Raw genomic sequence first — 24,962 nt, forward strand, 5'->3', positions numbered from 1 at the left:
GAGTAGCATCTGTCAGCATTGGCCCTTTACCATAGCTCCTTTTGCCTGACTCAGTTTTACCAGTGAAAGTCAAACCACTGCTTTCCAGTCAGAGTTTTTGCACACATCCTGCAGAAGTGTGGGAAATAATCATGAACAGCCTTCTTGGGAGGGAAGATGTTTTGTAGATTTTCACAGGCTCACACTGACCCCGTTGTGTGCCTCTCGTGAAGGCTATTACCATTACAACGGAGTCCCAGACCTCAGCTTCTGCTTCTCTGGAAGATAAATACCCCGCGATGTTTGAGAAGCCCAGAAGGTTGCTGAACATTTACAGCTGCTTTCAAGGTATTCTCAAAATCCTCAGACTTTGCAAACTTCAGATGATAACATCAATATAGACAAAAATGTCTTAATTTTAAGATCATCTCATGAATTTAACAATGCACTTTTTGCTGATTAATATAGGATCCAAGGTGCCTACATTGCCCATGATGCTGTTCAACAATGACACTACAGTTAGAGATTGGGCCTTTTATAATTTTAGGCTGATCCAGGTTTTTCCGCAGAGTCTTAAAAAGTCAAAAAATTATGTAATCTGAATTTTAGGCATTATAAACTCTTAAATACATTATAATATTATAAGTCTTCAATATGTATAGGTAGGTCTTATCAATGTCAATGTTAATTTAACACTACTTTTATCGCACTTTGAAATTAGTTTAGCTTTTTTAAGAGACATGTTTTGTTTGGCATGTGTTAGTTTGGTTTAGTTTGGCTTGGCTGTGAAAAAGAATATGGATACCAACTGTCTTCACCTTTAGATTGTGAAATAATGTGGTGCTTTGAGGCTTCTACAGGTTATAATCTGAAATGTATGGTGAAGGGTGAGTAGTTCTGGGAATCTGATATTCCTTTATGTCTTGATATGGTGTCCTAAATTTGATTCATCACAGTCTTAAAAAGTATTAAATTCAACATGTTGAAACCTGCAGAAAACCTGTAACAGTGGTTCTTGTGTAACCTCGCACTTGTAGCCTCACACTGAGGTTAGGAACAGGCTCTATGGGCCTCGTTACTTTACATTTTTCAACTCCACATCCTCAAGAATTAAGTTTTCCACATATGCAGTTGTAGCCGACACCCAAAAACCTTCAATGTGAAAAAAATCGGTTTGAAGGAGTTATCCTTTTAAACATGTTATTTCCACCTTTTTTCGTTTGGATTAGGAAACAAAGACACAGCTGAGGAAACAGATAAAAAATCTCAAAGATCTACAAAACCAAACCCCTTTTTGTCGCACAGCAGAGGAATTTCTTCCACCAGATGGTTTGAAATCTTTGTAGATTCTGTAAATATCTTCTGAGCTGCCAGCATTCTGGGTATCTGAGGCAAACTCATTGTTTTGCTCATTTGAAAGAAACTTGTGCTGATATGAACGAATCCAGTTTGGATAAGGTTTAAAGTTTTGAATCACAGTTATCCCTGTCCCAGCATATGTCATACTTCCAATCAGCCCTCGCCAATTTCACCTTAAGACCCAAAAATGTATTTGATATTTTTTTTAAGTCCCCAGCAGACATTCCTGCGTCAGGAACCTGCTAACTGCACACCTTACAAGGCAGAGCTTGCACTCCGCTGTCTGCTCTGACAAGTCAATAAAACCCACTGGTATGCTGAACATTTTTGGAAGGCAAGATAGATATGAGGCCGTGGTGGAATTTGATCAGGCAGAGCGCCAGTCTTCTGTTCATTACAGAGCTCTTCAGCAGCAAAACACCGACCTGGTGGGCACACCTCAACCTGAGGAAAAGTATTACTGACTGGCACGTCGAGAGCCTGCGCCCACCCTTGGCCTCCCCTCACCTGCCTGTCTTCATCGCTGTCACACATGCATATGTTCACGCCCTCATGCTACATACAATACACACAAAATTACACACACACACACACATCATGTAGCCCACTCACTCTCCATTTCTCCTGAGTTGCGATGGGAGGGATGGCAGGGAAGTGGAAAATATGAAAAGGCTTGAAAATCCAGGGCAGATGTGAGCTGACAGGGTGGGAGAGATGGAAGTGGACTGGGAGCAATGGGTGTAAGTGAGAATCCCAGGATTTAGCTGCAGAACTGTGTTGGATTGTTATCTGACACTGCTGACGGGTGGGCAGGGATCTTTACACCAAATGAGACTTTCATTCTAGAAGATATCCGTTTTATTTGTCCAACCGTGGCTGCCAAAGCCTCATATTAGCTTCAAATAAACTTCTGAATACATTTTCACATAGAGCGAGGACTATACATCTGCATCACATACAGAGAGAATGTATCTCAGTATGATCAGTGCGACCAAGAGGAATGAATACAACTGGTGTCAGCATGTGAGTGTTGGGGGGGGGGGGGGGGGGGGACTCACTCGAGCAGTGACCTTCCTCTTCGGATTACCTCCCCTGAACTATTTCCTGCCTCACCTTGACTATGAGCCAACCACGAGCCCAGCACGGACATTCACACTCCATCACTACATCATCAGTCAGCAACACTTTATAGCCATATCTTGAATAGGGTTTAAAAGTTGTAACTAATTGCTGGATGATAATGAAATAATTTCGGAATAATGTAAGGTCAGTAAACTTTATACATATACTTTATACATAAACTTGATATCATCGTACCAGTCCCACTGACTAAATCACACATGTACAGCAGCTCTATTTGCTGCCCTATGGCTATCAGGACAATTTAGGGCCAACTTAAAAATGACTTTAATTGGTAACACATACATAAATTAAGTTTATTCAAATAAGAGTTAGCAATTGTGTCAAAAGATCTTGTTTTGGATTTAATTCGTAATTTGATAGGATAGAATAAGTGTGAAAGCTGGGTGTGAGTGGGAATCAAACCTGTGGCCATTGCAAAGGACTGCAACTATTGGGCTCCTGCTCTGCTCAGCTGAGCCACAACAAGAACTTTTTAAACAATTTTCTTTTTCAACATCTTGTCGAAAGACCCTTTGGAGAATGCAGAAAGCCGGGCAGCAATACGTTTTCATCATGTTTCAGCCTTACCTTCATGTTTTCCTTTCTGAGACACTTACACATGTGTTTACTCGCTTCAGCTCTTTTGATTCAAGCCTCCTTTGAACAAAGCAACACTTCAGGGACACACTGGTGTCCGTCGACATGATGCACTCCGTCTTTAACATGTTTCCTCTTTTGAGCCAGCAGTGAATGATAGGCACTACACTGTGCCGCAGCAATATAAACTTTCCCCTAATATGGACTTGTATCATTAAAGGCCTTTACTGCTACTGTACCTGGGGATAAACATCATCCTTCTATATCATGTTTTCCCTTGTAATTATGCCATAATTCAAAGGCTTCCCCGGCGAGCTAAAAACAGTCAGGTACGTCACCGTGTAACAAACTCTTCTCTGAGGAACAGGGCCTATTAATTGTCAGGATATAATTACATTCACAACACCCTGAGGACCCGTCTCGTTTAGTAATCTCAGAGTTACTGCTCCAAACTATAATTAGAGAATGTAATCACACAGGTATGGACCTCCAGGATTTATTTTTCAGCCTGACTGAAGGCTGATTGAAACGACATCTGTGGTCGGGCACCAGGCGCTGAGTGTTTACAACCTGGCGCTTGTTCAAAAGCCACATGCAGTGGCAGCAGGCAGCATACCATCACAGCAGAGTTCACGATTTACATACACAAACATGCACACATGGACGGGTGGTTCGGCTAATTTGTTTGACGTGTGCAAGTTCATGTTAGCGTTGCGATTTCTTGAGTGGCATAGGTGTGTGTTTGTGTGCTTGTTTCCCCCATGAATGCCCTTGTGTGGTTATGCCACTCTCATGTGGCACTTTTTGCCAGTGTTAACAAGTGACCTCATCCCATTTTGTCTTTCCGATCTCAAATGTCGTCCAATAAACTACTCATTTCTCACCTCTTCATGCACTCGCTCTCTCTTTCCTGCCATTAAAACACCTCTTACCTCTGACTCGCACTCTAAAGAGCTCAAGCCGGTGACAACATAAAGTAACAGCACACTATGAAGTAATTGTGAGTTATTTCCCAGTGAGAAGAAGTAAATGAGTGGAGTTTCAACAGCGTTTAGGTGATTTAGACCCTGACTTCAAACCTGGAAAACAACGGAGCCAACTGGTGTCTAAGTTAATGTAGCACTGTAAACTCTGCTTCACCATCCTAGAAGTATATATATTTTTTTGCTTATTTGTGATGCTCTTAGGCGGATGAGGCCGACACACAATGAAAAGTGAGGGATTTGGATTTCTTGGCATCAATGCTGGAAAACAAAGCGGGCAAACCTGCCCTACCCAGAACCCTCAGCATCTTTACAAACTCCAGATTCAATGTGTACGTTTTACAGAAAAGGGCCAAACCTTGAGACCCGGTAATGAGTTAAACTGTGGTTGTAAATCCTTTATTGTTTAAAGGAGTAGGTTACCCGATGATGTCATCAGGTTTATCTTGAATGAAGGTCACCAGTTCAAATATTTGATAAAAAACCATTGTGCTCGGGCTGGGGAAAGTTGTACAAATGTTTCATGAGCAAGAAAACACAGTTGTCTGTTTGTTTGCCCTGAACAAAACACAATGTATTTAAGTGAGAAACACTGAAAATTAATATTACCTTTTATTTACAAACAAACTCCAGTGGGCACCTTTAAGAACATTATTCAGGAAGATGAATCTTCTTCAATAAAATCCTCTTTGATCAAATTGACCACAACCTAAGCACTGGTCACTGGACACAGAGTATAAACGGGGAGATCAGTGGCCCTAAACCCTGTCATCTTCACTGACGATCTTACAAAACATCCCTTGACACTGATACATCCACTTGCTTTCGGCCAAATCTGACAGACAGCTGGGATAAATGACTGTTCAGTGCTTGAAAATCTGACCCCAGAGCAGTTCAGATAATAAAACAGATGATTAGAGAGGTGAACAAACATCCAAACTCACGAACTCACAAGTTTTTTTTTCTTTTCTGTATGATCTGCAGCCAATGACTGAGGCCCTGATCTTCTAACAGTAACTAATGAAATGCCGAGCTACATGCAGGGAGATAAAGTTAATTATCTCCACCATTTACCACGAGGAGAATATTAACCAAGAGCGAGGAAGTGAAAGTGTTGCGCTTACAAGGAATTTCGGTGTTCGGTGCTTGAGTCACAGAAAAAGTGGATGAGCAATGTTTTTCTCTGTCCCAGGGGGTTGAATCAGGCACATGCAGCAAAAAACATAACTCCATTGAGCAGGGAGCTGAAGAAGGGGCCAGGGGAACAGTGACACATCATGTATCATCTTACACATCCCAGCACTGCTCTGACTTAAGCCCTCGACAGAAGTATGATTGAGTAACAACTTACCATATAACCACTCCCAACCAATTTCACTTCTTAATATGTTGTCTGGGTGTGTGTGTGTCTGTATGCAGGCTGCATGCACATTTGTCCCTCAGCGCACACAGCCTCAACATACTATATTACTATGTCCCCCTCTGGATTCCTTTAAAAAAGATAGATACAGAATGATGGCTGCAGCATCATGCTCACAGAATTTATCATTGTTGTATCCAGATTAAATCATCCTCACGTTTTCCCAGAAGCCGAGAGGAGAGGCGGAGCATTTCACTCAACCACTGCATTTTCCATTACGTTGTAGATGAAGTCAGATCTGGTTCCCTTTGTACAGTGGAGAAACAGCCTCTACCCACTGAGTCCACAAACGTCTGTCTCTATGTGGCACTCGAGAACCGTTCAAATTTTTCGGCTTTCAACATGTCTTCCTCAAAACTATTTGTTGGCAACTGGTGGGACAGATCATTTAGATGATTTTATTATTTTGATTTCACCCTATTGGATTAACACAGGGGTCATGGATGTGCAGTTGCTGATTATTATCATGGCAATAACATTCATAGAATCACCTCCTCCTTAGCAGTTTGTCTTTAAGATAAAAGCACATTTGTTTTGTCCCCGTAATACTTTATATCGAGCTGAACTACAGAGCTTTTATTTTGAAAAGTTTGGTCTGAGGATTCTATCGGTTGCTCAACAGCCCTCTGAAATAGCCACCGTGCAATTTATTAAAAAATTACTTACTAATTCAGTTTCATTTTATGGAAAACATTGACTATACATTTTTCACTGCAGATAAACCAGGTAGGATGGACACAAACCCTCACTCTGCACCCTAGACTCTGTATAAACAGCTCTTCACACAACATCCAGGACACAAACATTAAAAAAGAGAAAGTATTTTGTAGAATCGTTTGAGGAGGACTCACTAATGAAAACAAATAATTCTGAAGTAGCTCCTGTGCGTAACTAAGTTTAGAACGGGCACTGTACTAGTTTCTTAAAAGCTCTTTTAGTTATTAAAAAAAACTCTCATAAACACTTCACCCCATTTATCCATCATGTTTTATTCAACAATATAATTTTTGCTCTTCAGAGTACAATCAATATAAGGTACATATGACAAAATATATTTTAAATACAAGAGAAAAAACACATTAAGGAATTTCAATGATTAACAGTCTTGACAGCATGACCGATTAGTGTTACATTTTTGTGTTTATACCTCTAAGGCACTATTGCATGATCACTGCAGAAACCACATAAAAGACTTCCAGGCAAAGATGGATGAGTTTCTACACTTGCAGGGCGCTGCTGACAACAATGTCGATTTCCGATGTGGTTTTCAGTGCAATGTGTCTAAAGTGTACAGTGTTTCAGCAATAAGCCAGAACAGATATGCGGAGTCAAGAAAAGCGAAGCAGGTAGTGAAAGAGTACTCCTCTTCAATAAGTGTGGTGGCATTGTATTAACACTTTAATATTATCCCCCTGTTTCACACATGAACTATAGGTACATGGCGAAGCACTGTAATTATCTTTATCACGCACGCCAGCCTGGTGCCGGTGCAACTTCTGGACTGGGGCTGACATTAGAAAGCCCAGCTGTTTCTCTGTGGGATCCGCAGTGGCACCAATGAGGGGCCAATTGGCCAAGGCGTGTTAAGAATGCCTCATTTCCTGTGGAGTGCTCTCGGGTTCAGAAATCTTGGTTATTGCCTCTGTGACCGAGGGCTGTTATAGGATGGCATCAAAGAAACACATAAACAGCTCAACCACATCAACCTGCGGCAGAGAACAAGCTCCTTCTCACTCTTTCCTTTTCTCCCCCTCCGTGTTTCACACTTTCACCTTCTTGCATGCAATAACAAAGCCAGACAGACACACTCACTCTCACTCATCCACACACACAAACACTTGCACACACACGCACACACACAGACACACACATAGATTTGTTACCTAGGTATGTACAGAACTTAACTCCTGTCAGTAAAGTCCACGAGCACGAATTCTGTTGTCGTGTAGTCGCTCAACTCACAGGCAAATTCCCTCCCTTGACGCTTCTGAACTGTTCTGGACTCCTCTGGAAATTATTACTCATGAGTAAAAATGTACAGACACTTGCATGAATAGTGTGGCGCAGCAGCACTAACCCCTACGATATTTATCAACAAAAGCACATGATTTAAAAAAAAATTACTTCAGTATCAAAAGAAGCTCATACTGGATATTTATCATGAATATTAATAAAGAAAATATGTTTTTTGTTCCTGTCTGGCTAATGACAGAGTGCTTCACTGATGTACAAGCAGGTTATTGTAAGCATTTCTGGTCGTAGCAAAGTGATAAATGTGGGTGCAGCTGCATCAAAAGAATTCATCCACGTTAGGGTGTGTGTCCACTAGGCGTCTTTTTCGTAGTGCCACTGCTCTGATCCCAATTAGTTTCATGTCACTTTCAGACACTTAAAGTACAAAACATTTCAACTTTAAAGATTACAGAGCCCAATTCTTCAAGACTTTTCATTTATGCCTCCCAGCACCTGGAGAAAAAGAGATGCACAGTGGTCACATCACAACATGGACTGGTCTGTCTTGAGCCATTTTGACGTGCTGCTGGAAGAATCTTGAAACTGCCTATATTATATGTTGTATGCATGTATTTTATGAAAAATGTACAGTATTTTATGCTAAAACAGGCATCTGCTGTGCTACACTGCTATGTTTCCTGAACCGGACTTGTGTGGGCTTTTGGGAATTGCGGAGGTGCTCAGAAGGCGTATGGCCCGACTATGATGGTGAGCCGCAGCAGTGAGCTGGAGCGGTAGTTCATGGTCAGATGGTGAGTGATCATCTCCAGGTCTATGACGTACTCCTTGGGGCCTGTCAGAGGCTTTGTGAGCACCAGCATGGCGCTCACATTGCTGGAACGCTGCAATAAAACACAAGTTAGCATGTGAATACAGATTTTTATACCATTTTAACATTGGTGGGATATGGCATATTATGTTAAATCAATTTCTGTTGGTTTTGCAGTCTTCATTCAGACGTTCATGATTATTATTTCGGTCCATGTCCCTTCTACATACATGGAAGGGGTTATGACCTATACTGCAGCCAACCACCAGGTGAGATGCTTTGGCTTCCCTTTTGGGAGCAGTCGTGTTCCACCTTAAAATACAGTCCATGCTGAACATGGTAAACATTATACCTGCAGGGCACTAACAGGTTAGCATTGTCACTGTGAATTAGGCTAAAGCTAGCCTTTGGCTCACTTTGTATGTGCAGCTTAACGGAAGCTGATTATCACCTGATACACCCTCCACCAGATTGACATGCCATGCAAAAAACAAGAAAAAGATTCCCATTAAGCTCTTACCCGCAGGAAGAATTCCCCTGCCTCGTTCCCAGCCTTGATCCTGAAGGTGTTGTGTGTGTTGGAGTAGATGTTGGTGGCCTGAATCTGGAACACGTCCGCTGGCACAGTCCGGTCGGCCTGGATGCTCATGTACTTGTAGACAATTGATGGTGGGAGACCCTGGCACTCGGCCTGAGAACGGCAGATACAGCGGCTGCAAGCACACAACAATTACGAAAATCTCTGTGAAACTGGAAGCGCCGCTGATGGTGAAACAAAAGAGGTCGATGATATTTACTGACTTCTCAGAGGTTTTGGCATATGGCGCCTCACAGGGGTTTCTGGGATAGCAGCGGAAGCCTCCGTAATAGTTCCAGCACATTTCATCATCTTGGCAGTTATGGGTCCCCGTCTCACATTCATTTATGTCTGGTGATTGGCACAGAGAGACAGAGGAGAAATAAATATTGACCGGTCACAAATAGCTGAAGGACGATGCTACTGTCCTTCAGTTCGGAAACATGGGCCAAAGAACTCTGCACACTTTAGCTGCTTTGAAACATGCAACCCTCCGGAGGGGCCCTGGCACTTGGTATGTGAGAACCAAGTGTCCGAGTGAGAGCTTCAGACTTTCGCCACAATCTCCAAACAGCCCCCTAGGGAAAACTCTAGATAATGTCAGAGTGTGAGAAAACAGAGGAAGATCATCCAGAAGATTCACCACAAGCGGGTGGGGCTGTCGATGAAGTTTCATACACGGGACAGACGCAAAACAAAAAGAAAAGGAAATGTCTCAAGTTTAAAAAGTGGTGCCAAGAGAGAGCTTTTTGTGATAAGGGTGTGAATTAAAAAATGTGATCAATACCCCCGTGAGATTTCTGTGTATTTAACCCTTCTGTGCAGAGAACCTCCTGCTGCGTTGTTGGTGTGTAAAAGGCAACCTCCAGAAACTCAAGAGCCAAATGTCCGTACATTCTTCAGAGTTCATGTCTGAAAAACGGCTTTTCACAACAATTTGGGGTCTGGTGTTGTTGCTGCATTTTCAGCAGCTGTGAAGAGGAAACACGAGAGGGAAGCCCCAGTGTGGATAGAGCCCCACACAGGCCTGACTGCAGCTCTTTCCTCGCAGCATCGTGAAAATAGTCCGATCAAACGTTGATCCAGACCGCAGGGCTATTTCTGGCACAGAAACATGGATTCATCAGTGAAAGGTTCCCCCTGACACAACCGGGCGAATTCATAGCTGCCCCTATAAAGCCCTGCACCTGACCGAGGGGGGAGAGGAAAAAATAACAGCTCGCCCTTTGAGCCAACGCCGGCGCTTCAAATAAATCCACTTCAAGAAACCAGCATCATGCATATAAATTCACGGAGGTGGCTCGGCGGGGGCAACACAAAGTTGCTGTGAGAAACTTTGTGTTGCCTAACCTCCGCATTCTTTCCATGACAGTACTGGTTGAGAGAGAGTGAGTCTCAGTCCTGCTGAAGTGAGGTAGAATAGTGGACGATAGTAGGGACGATCGAATTTCCCTTTACACTTATCTTCAAAGTGTTCAGGAAGAGCCAGGAGGGAGGTAGAGAGAGGGGGGGGGGAGAGATCTCACTTTGGGAACTTTGTTGAGTGTGAAAACAGCGAGGAGGGTAAGACAGATAAATAAACAAACGGAGAGGGGATTAATAAAGATTAATAGAGGGAAAAAGGGGAGAGAAAAAAAAAAAAGGAGGAGTGCAGCACCTTGACACATCCTGTTTCCCTGGAGCTGATATCCCTCTGGACACTCGCAGGAGTAACTTCCTGGGCTGTTAGTACACTGGTACTGACACATGTAGCTGGAGAAGCTGCACTCATCAATATCTGTACAGGAAATATGCACGCACACACACACACACACACACACACACACACACACACACACACAAACCCATACAAACAGAAAGGGGATGAGATAGCGCACGTTAGCAATCGGGAATGTGATGTGCTGCTTTGAAATACATATTTTTGTGCGCGTGCATGTGTGTGTATGTGGGTGGGTGTGCGCATCCACCTTGGCAGGAGACCATGTCCTGTGCCAGCTCGTAGCCCTGGTCACACTGGCAGAGGAATGAACCAATCAGGTTGTAGCAGTGGTGCTGACAGGGACTCTGCACGTCACACTCATTCAGATCTGGAACAAAAGCACATTTTCTATAAGGATGTTGTGAGGGTCATTACTAACTCGTTTATTTCTTATAGAGTAGTTGTACCCCACTATAGGAAAGACACACACACACACACACACACACACACACACACACACACACACACTGTACTGTACACATGTTTGAACATAGCTGAGAACCAGTCACTGCTTCTGATGGATTCTCTGAATACTTTTGAGAGAGAACAGCTCTTCATCACAGCACGACATTTTCAATAACTTCCTCTGACTTCGGCAGGAGATTTGCTGTGTGCTTCAGGTTGCACGGTGAATCTCAGGATAGCGCCGAGCCTCCAGGCATCAACAGCCCGTGCACCGCTTGTTTTGTTCAAACCTCAAAATAGCCGCATCCCCAGAAAACCAGGGGCATGAGAAAAACACTGGACTGACATCCTCCCGCTGGGGATGACACGAAAGGATTTAATATCTCACTTCTATTCATGCATTTATATCAATTAGCCTCGTTAATGCTCATTTGTTTGCCTTCATGTTTGATCGTGTATTACCTTTAATTCTCTGTCGGCCCCATGTGTGTGATTTTGCAGTCTACCAAAAGTTCTCCCTAAGTTAGATATAAATATATGTAATTATGATTACTATTATCATACACTCTTGCTGTTTGTATTGAGCGTGCAAGTAGCAGCAGGAACCTGAGTCTATTAAAAGTCAGCCTGGTAATTGTGCAGATTAGGGTGGATAACTGCTCCGACATAAAATGTCTGACAGGCTGCCTGTGAATAACAAAGCACTGAATCCAACTGTTTTTCATAATTCGATGTCGTGCACACACACGCACAGACACCCACACACACACATAAACACACATAACACACACACGAGCACACATGGCTTTGCAGTGTCTTACCGACACAGCTGTGGTTGTTGCTGGCCAACTTGTGACCCTCGTTGCACTCGCAGTAGTACGAGCCCTGGGTGTTAACACATCTGTGCATGCAGTAGTGGGTCTGGGCACACTCGTCTCTGTCTGCCGGAAATAACACGGACACACACAATGCACAGGGGAGATAGTGAGGATGTGAGCAGTGGGATGCTTTGCAAATAAAAAGCAAGTAAAGACCTCACCGACGCAGCGGTCTCCGTTCCTCTGCATGCCCTGAGGACACTGGCAGGTGTAGGAGCCTCTGGTGTTGTAGCACATCTGATCGGGGCCACATGTGTGTCTACCTGTCGCACATTCATCTACGTCTGCAGTAAACACACAAAAACTGCCTTGTTAAGACGGAGCTACACCGACTTCATGCAGGAACAAATGGTAGACAAAGCAAAGCAACGTGTCTGGACTCTTGGCGTCCTGTGATCTGTGATGTGTGAAGAACTTTCTGCAGACAGAGAAATCTGTGATCACCGACACCATCACGTCACAAACGTGGGCATAAACACACGTTCACAGGAGTGGAGGCCATCAAATAAAGAGGGCTTTTATTTAGCAGCTCCGGGTGAAGGAGGGGGGGGGGGAGCACAGATTACATCTTCTACTAACAGGACAGCTTTTTGAAGGTGGGAGTTTGTGTGTTTGTGTGTGTGTGTATGAAAAGAGGGAGAAACAGCTCAACTGATAAGTAATTTGCTTTCTACCATAAAATCTCTTTCTCTCAACAGATATCCATCAGGCCAAAAGCATATACATGCAAATGTATTTACATTCAGTCTCTCGCCCCATCATTAATTACTTATAAACCACGTTAAGGAGTATTTTGATGTCACAATAAGACAAATAAAGGCACAAAGCTCTTACCACGAAGATTCAACATCTTCCATATCATTTGAAAATATTGTAAAATGTCTTTACTCTAAACAGCTCTGCACATTTGTCACAGACCTTTCGATAAACATGATTTCAGAAGTGCAAGCTCAGAAGTTGCACGCTCAGATTTTATAGTTAAGAACAGATTGCTTGAGATAAAATGGTACTTTTGTTATTAGATAACTTTTCAGGCAAAGTTCGAATTTTTCCATCTTGGCATAAAAACATGACACCACATGAGTGGAAAATATTCTCCTATCATCTTGATCCTACGACAATTTTGGTTTGTTTTAGAGCCACAGCCTCTTACAAAAAGACCTTTCTCACTACTACCCCCTCACACGCTTTCTTACATCTTACTCTCTCTCTCTCCCCCCCACATGCACACACGCACACACTCACACTGCAAATAGGCCCATACTGTATATGCTCATCCCTGTGGGCCCTTCAGCCGTCGTCTTGGGTGGTCTGACTCAACCCATCATATGCAGACAGCCAGTGGGCATCAGTTTAAGAGCATGACAGTTATCCTCAATACCACACACACACAAACTCACACAGGAAAGGAGGGGGGAGTTTTTCTGCATTGTGATTTGACACATGCACACGTCTAAAAATAATCTGGAGAACCTGAGCGGTAAACTAAAGACTGGAAAACCAAAAAGCTGCGCTCTCTCCTGCCTTGATGGACATGTTGGTATTCTCCCTCCTGCAGAATTTACTTACAATTCACCTGAGAGCTGCAAGCACTGCCCTGCACTTGTATTACTCATACATCTCACATGAGTTGACCATGACCTTTACCTTTGTCCACTGAAATCGAATCAATCAATCTTTGAGTAGAAGTGACAACTGGTCAAAAGGTAATTCCCTAAAGGCAGACTTGAGATATCATGTGTTGTTCAAGAAGCAAAAACCTTTGCTTTGCTCAAAATCTGTTTAGTTTATCCCTGAATCAAAGAGAAAATGTGAACCTAATTTGCAAGGATTCTCTAAACACTTTCTTCAGATAACGTGTTCACAAGGCAAAGCAGAAAAAGCGAATCACCTCATTCTTGAGTCTAAGTAAACGTTTGTCCCAAATTTAAACAAATTTCCTAACTGTATTCCTGAGATGCTGTGTTCACAAAACCAAAACTGTTATACGTAAAGTCAAAGTGACCTTGAATTTGAGATACCGCTTTCACAAGATAAAAAATGTGATTTGTGAGTTCAGAGTGCTTTTGATCTTTGACTTTGACCTTCAAGTCATCCTTGAATCAAAGTGAATGTTTGAACCAAATTTAAAGAGATAATGTGTTCAAAAAGATAGGAGGGACATCCCTAAAACATAATGCCTCCGGCCACAAAACTCCCTTAGATTGATAAATTAAACCAAAAGAATCCGACGAGGAAAATTCGCCTTGGTTTAACATAGCTATGTTGCCTGACGCACTGCTTCCACTATTCAATGGGACTGGTGCCAGTGAGAAATTGGCTTGATTTGCTTTGGAAGAGCCCGTGAAACAAAAGGTGGACAGAGGGTAAGTAGTCTTCAAACCTTCCAGGAAGGAAAGGGAAGACGGCTTCACTGTGTTCAGCCCTACGTGAGCACGGTGATAAGACGAGCTCAGTACATCAGGGACAAAACCAGGGCTTATCTGAAGGTGCACCTGAGAGACATCAGGTGTGAATTACACAGAGGGAGGAATGCCCAGTCAAGGCCGGTTGCAGAATGACCCTCTTTGTAAAAGGACAAAGATAAAAGCAGTGTTGTTCTGGAAGAATCTCGGCTCTGATGTGGCCTGAGAGGCATGTGGGAAAGTGCTGCAACCAGCACCGAGTGTCAGGGAGAAACCAAACGCTTAGATTGCAGCAGTATCACATTGTGGGAAACCTTGCAAAAAGCTTCATAACATGGCTGTTAAAAAAAGCCCAGGTGCATTAGGAGGGCTCCTGTGGCTGTTGGTGGTGGACCTGCAGCTTCCAGATCCAGACTCTACCTATCTGGTCTAAATGTGGACAATAGATTTACACAGAACCAATAATGTGGTCCATTTGAAAGAAAGCTAGAAAAAGTAAGATGGGAGACAGCACCAGTCAGAAGCTGATATCAAGACTCTGTGAATCACAGCCACACCCACTTCCTGCAGGTATTTGGTGATTCATAGTGACTGGAAATGCCTTGCCTTCCGGCTGTAGATTCTGACAACACAAGTCTGAGGCTCCCGATAAAAAATAGTCCTGTCTGTTGATGCTGTCACTGTGCCAAGAAACAGAAAACAAAACTGTGATGCCAGGGGTTTTAGTGAGAGAAAAAAACTAAATTTGGCCAATATGTATATTTGTATATATTTAGCGTGTAAGCATGTTAGTTAACATTTGCTAATTACGAATATACACAAGCTGTTGGGAATGCCAGGTTTGCAGGGAATTGGTCATGAAACAAAATGGTGGAAGAATTTATGGCAATAAATCCTAATGGTTATTATTCTGATGAAGAAAACATTTTGGTTTAAACCATGGAATGGTCATGACAAGCTCATGAAAGCCAAAGAGTATCAATCGCCTCCTGGAGCACTGCAGCATAGGGGCATAAATCCAGGCTCCTCCATGTTAGTGGAAAGGACATGGACCATGTTTTGGCTTCATTTCTGGACAGTGGGAGGAAGCGGAGACCTGTTCCCCATCTTTAGATATAGTCTATGTTTTAAACTTGTATTTTCCAGCACAGGAGCCAGGATTAACTAGCTCAGACAGGCAGCAGTGTTTGGCTGAATTCAGGATCAAATCTAAGCTAAAGGTGCTCCACATATGGGTTCAAGACGTGGGCTACAAATCAGCTCCTCATAGCAGTATTAGCTGTTTTTATTATTGCAGATTGTTGCCAAGCAGAATTAAATCGGATGGACTTTGAATGATCTTGAATTACCGAAAACATATTATGCCACTGTTGGGCGGAGTGGTGATGGTTACCTAAGAGAGGGGATTCAGTTTGTGAATCATTATAAAAGGTGTCACTGGTGCAGGTCAGACATCTGCAGCTGGGTCATGTTTCAACACTTCCTTACATAAGGTGCAGGAACCGCTAGAGAAAGAATTAACAGCACATGACTGTTGAATTGATTCAAAGCTGTGTAGCTTCCCAAGGAGTTGTGTGAACAGAGGTGCACGAGTTATATCCTCGCTCCCTTCAAGAACGAGAGCTCTAAATAAAAGCATATGTGCTGAACGCGATCCAAAGGTTCATTCACTGGAATATGTTGTGGTAACTGCAACTTTGTCACTAAACCTTTAAGAAGCTGCCAATGCAAAGTTACACAGAAGTGTGTGAGTGTGCGTGTGTGCAAGAGTGCATGTGTATTGTGTACGCGTGTGTGTATTGTGTGCGTGTGGCTCTAGCTGGCTTTTAGGTCCCATAAAATCTCCACAGCTTACCACATGCAGCACAGTCTATATAGTTTACACAGGAAAAAAGATTTTACTGCAACAAGTCATCAAATGTGATGATGTGTTGCATGGGGAGTGAAGTGACTCTGTTCTCCGAGGTCAGATTTTATTTTACTTTTTTCATTCAACACGAGTTTCTTGCAGAAGCCAGCCTGCCGCAACATCACAGGGAAAGATAAGGCAGTCCAGCAGAAGAATGGAAGATGAGTGCAAGGAGTAGAAGAAGGAGAAAGGGCGGAGGAGGCCTTTTTTCTTTTTTAAACAAAAAAGGGCTTTTAAGATTTGAAGTTAGATTTACAGCCGCGTGTGCATGTGTGATGTCAGAGTTAACAAACTCCTCACTTTTCAGGGGGATTAATTCTAAATGCCTTGCGGGAGCTGGGAGAGTGACGGGGATGGCGGCAGCTCAAAGAATGCGAGTGTGTGTGCATGGATGAGCGGTTATGTGCGCATTGGAGGTCCCCTGTTTGAGGTTCTCCAACTTTAAATGGCCTTTTTGCAGAGCTTATGCTTTTTAAGAATGGAAAGATGTAAATGAAGAGAGTCAGATTCGATGTATGTGCATGTAAAAAAACATGTTTGTCCATTGTCTGGCCTGAATTCAGAACAATGTGTTACTTGCTGCATATTTATACTGACATGATAGGGCTTGTTGTAATTATCACTTGAGAGCATTTAGTCTTGTTTTCACTGAACCGCTGCGATGGAAAGCAGGAGCCGATCCAGAGAACAGTTGGAGCCGTCCTGCTGTTGGACAGCATCTCCGTTTCCCTCTGATTATTGGATAATTCAATTTTTGGGAAAGCAGTGTGCAAGATGCGCAATGGTAATAGCCCATAAAATTTCACAGCCTCAAATTTATCAACATGTCAAAGCCCAGCCCCTGAGCGCTTGGTTTTGCTTGACCTCAAACACCTTGATACCCCCCCCCCCCATGGTGAACACGGCACCACATGTTGTTAAGTTTGTGTGGGAACTGCAGCTATCACTGGCTGGAACAGGACCTCAGGACAAATGGGAGTGGTAGTGTTTCCATTTCAATGCAAGTCCAAACACAAAAAATCAAAAGAGAAAAAGACAAAATTCGAGACACTTAAACTTTATTTTCTGTGTATATTAATCCCTATTAGGACAAGAAATATTTCCATGCCCCGGCGCTCCACACCACTCCCATGATTACCCCTCTCATCGCTCTCATTGTTCAGGAGGAACAGGAGTTTTTAGTCATGTTGACATTTATGAACTGATTTGTGAGTTTGTTCCACTCACTTCTAAAGGTCGGGCAGAGTCTTGACGTTCTTGAAAATCCGTCCAGTGTGCCAGCTACATTCCTGACTGATAATAATCCTTCCTGTTACACTGAAAAATGTCTCTGCAGCTATTCGATATGGAGAAGATCAATCACCCCTGCCCACCCGACACACCGATGGTCGGCTGGTAGCCATTTGCAGCCTTCACAGAAAATCTGTGGCATGGAAGGAATGAAACCTGTAAACACGGACACCGGCTGGTCGAAACAAATCACTGCGATAACGTGGGGAACAAATTTTGCAATCACATGCGAGTGTGTCACCTAGCTGTGCGTGGCGGTGATTTATAACAGCCCCATGTCCCTTTCCATCATGAGGTAAACGGAAAGAGCAACACGTGTGAGCACATCAGAGGAGGAAGCAGCTGGCTGTTGGACGGGCACCGACCTCTGGGAGAATAATAACAACAACATTAAGCACTTACAGAGAGGAGGCACGACAAATCTGCTTCCCCCTACGCACGCTTCTCGCTGCCATCGTTGATGTGATGGCAGAAAGGAGCCAGCATCAAAAACAACACGCAATAACAGAATACTGTGCAGCAACACTGCACACGCCAAATGAGAGGCTGCCTGCAGGATGGACTGAAAAACACTCTGGCGCTTTCTGGCAACGTCAGGAAACAGATGATGTACGTTGAAATACAGCAGAGTTCGAAGCCATTCTCTGAAATGTATTTTAAGATTCCTCATTTAATGTGCTGCTTTTCTTCAAGGAGGTTTTTGAAGTAGCTTTATCGTGACTTTTTAAATCAAGTTAGTAATAATACTTTGCCAAAGTTGTTAAACGTCCTTTGAAGAATTACATTCTTTGTTTATCGGCAGCTGAGGAGTTGCGACACCCACAGTTTTCAAAGCCAGAAATCTCAGTAATGTTGATTCAACAGTAACTTTAAAACATGACCAGTACCGGATGTCAGAGGCAGGTAGTGAAATCAGTAATTCTGACAATTCTAAAGATTTATCATCTTATCTTACAAAACATTAAGATAAGTATGTTTTTTTTTTTTTGTCTTGTTATGTGTATTCTATGTAAGAACATTGAGATCCACTTCACCATGTCAAATTTCTTTTTTGTACAACTTACTTGGCCAATTAAACCTGATTCTGAAATGTTCAATAAAGAACCCTCGAATCTGTCATAAAGTTGAAAAATCGTTGTCACTGCTCTCTGCTGGACAAAGTGTGTAATGACACCATTTAGGGAATTCTAACGAACATTTAAATATAAACATCTTAACATGAACCATCAAAGGTATTGAACAGATCAGCATAACAAATTAATAAAAAACAGAAAATAAAAATGATTAAGAGGCTTTGGTCATGCTAGCAGCTGAGTGAGGCTTCGCATTTAGCGATTGCTAACATGCTAAAATGCTAATGTTAACTGCGTCCATCCAAGTATTCGATCTTAACCACCGAACACCTATGACGTGTTTCAATCCAGCCCAAAGTTTTGAGCTGACAGACCAGAAGCAGTTGCGGATCCAGGGGTGGGGCAAGGGGGTCACTGAAATCTGATTGGCCCCTGAACTACCCCTGTTTATATTTAGTAAAAAAATTACTTACTAACAATAATAAAAATAGATTTGGAGTACACTATGTGCTTAAACATAAATTAGCCCCTGTATGTAAATGTTGCCCGTTTGATCCAAATGTGCTGCTGCCCAGAGGCCCTCGACAGTTCACTGGCTAAAAGATGAAACACAAACTGGAGCTGCAGTGCAACAGGTGCAATCAGGTGATCACAGGGACGCAGTGATGCAGGACAGAGCAAATCATCAGTCTGAGAGCAGGTGGAGGAGAAGAGCTTAGCAGGTAATAGAAGGGTCCGGACACCCCAGAGGTGTGCCTCAGGTGTCTTTTGATTTCAGATACCCCAAACAAATCAAACAGTTTTCATCAAGCAGTCGTTTTTCTGTTTGATCCCACTTCCTCCTGCAGAGAAACCAAATCAGTGCGGAAAGTTTTCATTCAAGATCCTGTGTGTGTTCCACCTCTGCGTTGAAGATTCAGCTTATCGTTCAGAGATGTTCGAGGGGAAACAAACAGGAACAGGATAAGATCTGAAGGAATTTCTTGAAAAACTTTTTTCACAAAGATCTTCTGAGGTGCCTCACTTCAAATGCAAATGTCAGGGTGAGACAGGAGTAGAGAGATAAAGTTTAAAACGGTAAAAGTTCGAAAGGTGGAGCCCGCGGGTGGCGCCGTGCTGCACAACCACCGGGGCTCTCCCTCTCCCTCCGCATTCCTGCTCCTCGCAGATCGATCCGATGCTTATCTGTCAAGGTGGTGAGTAATTCTTACCATCACAAAAGATGGGCGCAAACGGAAAAAACAACCTTCGCCGACATTCCAGAGATATTCCTCCCGAAGCGCATTGCATCTGCACGGAAAAATGCTATTGCGTGTGTACTCGGCCTCGTTCGGAAAAGTACACACGTTCTCTGTCACAGGGGGCTTAGCGGCCTTAATAGAACATACTTGGGAAAGGTTTCCAGCCACTGCAGGTGAGGAGCATCCAGACGTAGCAGAAATTAGTCAGGCATGTAGGTGGTAATGTGGCCTGCATGACCTCAGGAAACCAGACAGGTAAACAGGAGTGGCATGTCCTTTCATGTCCCATAGTGCAGCGCATGAGCGTCTAATTTAGAGATGAAAAATAAATAGGCAGAAGCTGAAGTGTGTAAACTCCGGGCTCCCGGGGAGAATGATAGAACCCGCAAAGTGTAAAACATGATATTTATCGTTGTCTTTGACCGACATCAAACGTCTGAGCGGCCAATGAAAGCACGGTTAGTTTGTGTTTCTCAAACAGGAGGGCATGTTTTCAAACTGTGCTCAACATCAACGGATAATAAAACAACCGCTTTCCACTTTTCATCCGATTTTACAACCGATTCGGACGCTTTTGAGGGACAACCTTCATTTCTGAGAGGAAGTGATCTCAACGCTGATGAAAACAAGAGTTAATATGAGTACACAAGAGTACAACAAGCCACTTGTGGGCATCTCCCGCTGGTAAAAACAGAGATTGGTGTGTGTGTGTGTGTGTGTGTGTGTGCTTGGAGGGTAGGGAGGTCATGGAAATGCAGGGCATCATTAAGCTGTCACACTTACAGTAAGGGTTCATAGTTTCTCTATGTGGCCAGGCGAGGAGGAGGGAGCCAGCTTCCCCTATGTGTCACTACAACAACACACACTTAGACTCGGGTTCACACTCAGGGCCAAACGGCTTTATTACATTTGCAACAGCCGTCCGCAAGGAACGAATATTAAAGCTCCATTTGAAAGGAAAAATAACAGGGCATAGTGTATTATGTAATTTGCGGCCTGTTTCACTTTTAATCAGCATAAAGGACAGTGCACTTAAGAGAAGCTGTTTTTGTTTTAAGCAGTTTTGTTTTTAACAATTTAAGTAGTTGCTTTGGAAAATTGGCTGGAATTTTTACAGAGCATTACGCTGATCTCTCTACTATTACCACCACACACTCAGCAATAAATCGCCAAGGCAACTCACCAGCAGAAAGGGCCATGACGTTGGTATGACCTGGCTAGGTCGGCGCTCCCGCACTTCTGCGGTGAGTTTAGTCAGTGTCAGCCTTTCATGTTCCCCTCTGCACTACCTGACTCGGCACCCTGGGTTTCCTCCACAGAGTGGTGAGTTAGCAGGGAAGGAGCCTGATGTAAGCGCTATTTGATACATTGAGGTTTCCCTTCCATTGAAAGCTTATGGGAGTCCCTTTGTGACTGAGAAAGATATGGAGCTGTGCAAAAACAGCCACTGTGCACGGAACAAAAACGAAAAGAGGGAGAAGAAAAATGACAAATCTGCATCCAAGAACAATTGGCACATTGTGGCAAGTTCAAGGTAATGACAGAGAAACCAGAGACAGATGTAAACAAAGATTATATCACTCCCGCCAGCAGAAAACGGCACGAGATGCCTTCCAGTTAAAGCTCCATTCACTTCAAAGCAACGGCCCTGACAGCAACAGCCTATATCTTTGTTTAGCCCATGATCTGGAGCGGCACACCAGTGAATGACTAAGTATTAAAGCCATGCCAACTCGCTTATGTAGTTACTTTAGCTGATATGCTGCCATGTTTTACACTCTAATAAAACCTAATTGGGTTCCAATTCAGAGAAACACATAAAGCACCACACACATACCGTTGCCCCAGGTGTAAAATCAAACTTGTTACCTTCAGCGGAGCTCCGCGACCGCAAAGCCTCGCCGCACACGTGCCTCTGCCTATGGCAAGAGGAGCTGCTAACCACGGACCACATGTATGGAGTGGTACTACACTTTGTCTCATATTACATTTACCGCTCTAACTCGTACACACACAACTACCACCACCATGATCCCTCACTCTCCTCTCAGACTGCAGGGAGATGAGGAAAGGTTATGAGTGAGGTATATCGGTCCCTCAGGTGCAGCTACAACATCTGAGCATCATTGTACGTGTGTATGTGTGTGTGTGTGTGGGTGTGTGTGTGGGTGTATAATGTACCTAGATCTTTTTGGACCATTTTGAACACAGACCATACGGAGTGAGGACATTTTGGATGGTTCTCTTTATTGCAAAGGGCTGTTAAGGTTAAGTGTTAGAATTAGATTAAAATTAAGTTAGAGGATGATACATTGAGGGTTGGGGGGGTAAGAGGACAGGGCAGGGTAAAAGGGTTAGAGTGAGGCATTGAGGTGTAATGGTAAAGGTTTGGGTAAAGGGCTTGAGAATAGTGTGTGGGTGTGTGGGTGTCTTCCAGGTATTATTCATGATGTGGGGACCTTACTCTGTTTATAAAGTCGTAAAATTATGGAGACTTAACTTCCTTATGAGGACAAAAAGCAAGATTACATAACATAAATTATGATATTTTGAGGTGAAAACTAGGTCAGGTTGAGGTTCGGTTATGGTTGGGCAAGTAGTAACTGTGGTTAGAGTGTGTCTCCAGGAAATCAGTCAATACAATGTCCTCTGAAGTCATGGAGACTGTGTGTGTGTGTGTGTGTGTGTGTGTGTGTGTTTGTGTGTGTGTGTTTGTGTGGAGAAGAAATGACTTTTTGAACCACTCCCCATCTGAGGGGATCAAACAGTCTCTCTCTTAAACACAGGATAACACCCACCTACTGTAGCTGTAGATGTGAGAGCAGAACCTGCTCCACTGATGTAAAACCTCCTTCATCTGCCATCAGACCTCAAAACCCTCAAAACAGTTTTTTTTCTCATATTTTGGGAAGAGGGGGCACTCCAGCCAAGAAACCTCACGCTGCGAGCTAAAGGGTTTAGAAAACGTGACATCACGGGAGGAGAGAGCGAGGAGCTTGCAACACATCTGGCAGCTACGCATGGTTTAACTGTTCATGACTGTCAGAGAGATGGATGAACGCTTCACCTTCGGAGCTCTGCTTGTCGGGGCTCCGAAGTCATTAGCAAGTAATTATCAAATACCTACATAGCTCTGCTTAGAGACACATTCGGACGCATTTTTCCTGGCAGCAGCGTGGCATCTGTCCATGTGCACCACCTCTCAATATCAGCATTCCCTTCTGCTTGCAGTACACAGCAGCCAGTACAATGGAATTCCAATCGGCAACCTCATTTTTAGGGTGTAATCTGTTTCACTGGGGCCAAACCTTTTATCTTTGATATTATGGAAGATACTTAAAAAGTAACTCGTTTGATGGAGACATCTGTTTTGCACTTGTATCCCATAGTTTGCGATCACACCTCGGCTCCTGCTGACAGAGTACAATTTCCCTCCTGAGGAGCTCGTCAACATCATTGGCTGAGCCGTGCGGAGCTGTCTCCCTGTTGTTGTTGCAAAGCCGCAGAGAGAGGCTACTTAAATGTCATCCTACAGCTGAATAGAGAGAGAGAGAGAGAGAGAGAGAGAGAGAGAGAGAGAGAGAGAGAGAGAGAGAGCGAGGGAAAAGAGGTTTGCTGAGCTGATCTCACCTCTGCAGAGGTTCTGCTCATCTGGGGTGAAGCCGGGCGTACAGCGGACCGTCCGAGTGGGCTGGGGGAGCCTCTGGTTGCCAGAGAACACAGGGGGGATCTGGGGCTGGCTCGGCGGGACCGGAGGGATGGAGTCCGGCAGTGGCACCTGCTCGCCCTCCTGGCTGATGTAGATGACGGCGCTCTTGGGGAGGCAGAGGTATCCACCAAAGTGGTTGATACACTGCATCCCTCCTTTGCAGGCGTCATCTAACAAGGCACACTCGTCGATGTCTGAAGCAGGGAAAGGGAGACAGACATTAGACGTGGCCATTTATATTCTTTGGTATACAATAAAGGAAGATTTAAGGAATAATATTAAAGGCAGAAAAGTTGCACCAATGGGAAATAATCAACCCTTAATATTGAAGGTACTTATTCATCTCTCACCTCTGCACTGCTCTCTGACTCTGTCATACTCATACCCCTCTGTGCACTGTGAAGAAAGATCAGTATGAAGTTATCATCTTTTAATGACATCCAGTGCAGCAACACGTGATAATTACCCCAATTACAACATCCATATTAAAGTGTGTGGCATCTCAGACATGACAGGTTGTGTTAAAACCCGCAAAGGCACAATTGGGTAAAGATATAAAAAAAAGCTCTGACTCACAGTGTAGGAGACGGGCTCCTCAGCCTCCTGCGAGAGGACGTGCATGAAAACAACGCACAGACACACACAGATCCCCAGCATGTCGGCCGAACGTCGGATGAACACTGTGAGGAGAAGCAGAGGAACCAACTGGATCATTTCTTTTTTTCCCTCTTATCAAGCCTACACGTTTTAATACCAGTTATTACATCACTGATGGCATTACTTGACGAGTCTCAACGCATCCCTCTGCTGGCGTGATGTTTATGTTGGCGGCGCTCCAGGTGAATCTGTGACTTCAGTTACGCGAAGTGTTTTTTCTGCTGTTTTTCTCCAAAAGGATTAGTGCGTAATACGCGTAAAGATCGTGCGTAAACATGCCCCAGTGTGTGTGTGTCAGTCTGTCAGGAAAATGAGAACGAGTTAATCAACCGTTCAGGGGTAGTGTTGATTAAGATTGTGTGTTTGCGCAACAAAAGAACTCAGCTGACCAATTAAACCTCATCATAATGCGCGTTTTTACTGATTCAGTTTTTTTTTAATCCAAGATCCTGACACTTGTTATCGGAGAAATCTCTAAAGAACGAAATCAGAGACACGCGCTGCTACAGACTTGTTTTCTCCTTCACTTGTTCCAACCTTCACCCTTCGCCGTGTCATCCTGCGGTGCCATGGCCACGTACCTGCAGTTACCTGTGGATCTCCACACTCTCCTCCTGGCGTCCTGAAGAAAAGGTCCCGGGATTTTTTTCTTCTGCTGCAGATCCGAGCGTGTGTGCGCAAAGTATCCTGCAGGACGTGCGCACGGGATGGTAGGTGTGAGTCGGAGCGCAGGAAGCACTTGTGATGAACATGCGGTTCGTGCAGTATGACATACTGGGGGCGGTGTACCGGGCAGGTTTGTCTCTCACCGGGGCGC

At 43.7% G+C, this 24,962-nt stretch overlaps 1 protein-coding gene across 3 annotated transcripts; it reads right to left on the reverse strand.

Annotated features, from left to right (window-relative positions):
• Positions 1-6,429: 6,429 nt before the first annotated feature.
• Positions 6,430-24,927, reverse strand: efemp1 (EGF containing fibulin extracellular matrix protein 1). 3 transcript variants are annotated; one of them, XM_062401585.1, is made up of 11 exons: positions 24,737-24,927; positions 24,065-24,168; positions 23,839-23,884; positions 23,410-23,682; positions 12,023-12,145; positions 11,805-11,924; positions 10,787-10,906; positions 10,477-10,596; positions 9,044-9,170; positions 8,763-8,955; positions 6,430-8,315 (listed from the first exon to the last, which is right to left on the reverse strand). In XM_062401585.1, exons 2-11 carry the CDS (start codon positions 24,143-24,145, stop codon positions 8,154-8,156), a joined length of 1,365 nt encoding a protein of 454 aa, XP_062257569.1. In that variant the 5' UTR covers positions 24,146-24,168; positions 24,737-24,927; the 3' UTR covers positions 6,430-8,153. The 3 variants fall into 3 exon arrangements, with proteins under 3 accessions (XP_062257569.1, XP_062257568.1, XP_062257571.1); XM_062401584.1 differs by having other exon boundaries at positions 24,727-24,927; XM_062401587.1 differs by lacking the exons at positions 11,805-11,924; positions 12,023-12,145 and having other exon boundaries at positions 24,727-24,927.
• Between the last annotated feature and the right edge of the window lie 35 nt (positions 24,928-24,962).

This window comes from Platichthys flesus, chromosome 12 (genome assembly GCF_949316205.1).
Source record: "Platichthys flesus chromosome 12, fPlaFle2.1, whole genome shotgun sequence".
Lineage (NCBI taxonomy): Eukaryota > Metazoa > Chordata > Actinopteri > Pleuronectiformes > Pleuronectidae > Platichthys > Platichthys flesus.

Excerpts from the sequence above, each read along its gene's own strand:
- efemp1 (XM_062401585.1), bottom strand. The coding sequence starts at position 24,145 with ATGCTGGGGATCTGTGTGTGTCTGTGCGTTGTTTTCATGCACGTCCTC. Across the intron at positions 10,597-10,786 it reads GGACATGGTCTCCTGCCAAG|ATATTGATGAGTGCAGCTTC; the intron begins GTGGATGCGCAC and ends TTTCCTGTACAG. Across the intron at positions 8,956-9,043 it reads TATGCCAAAACCTCTGAGAA|CCGCTGTATCTGCCGTTCTC; the intron begins GTCAGTAAATAT and ends GTGTGCTTGCAG.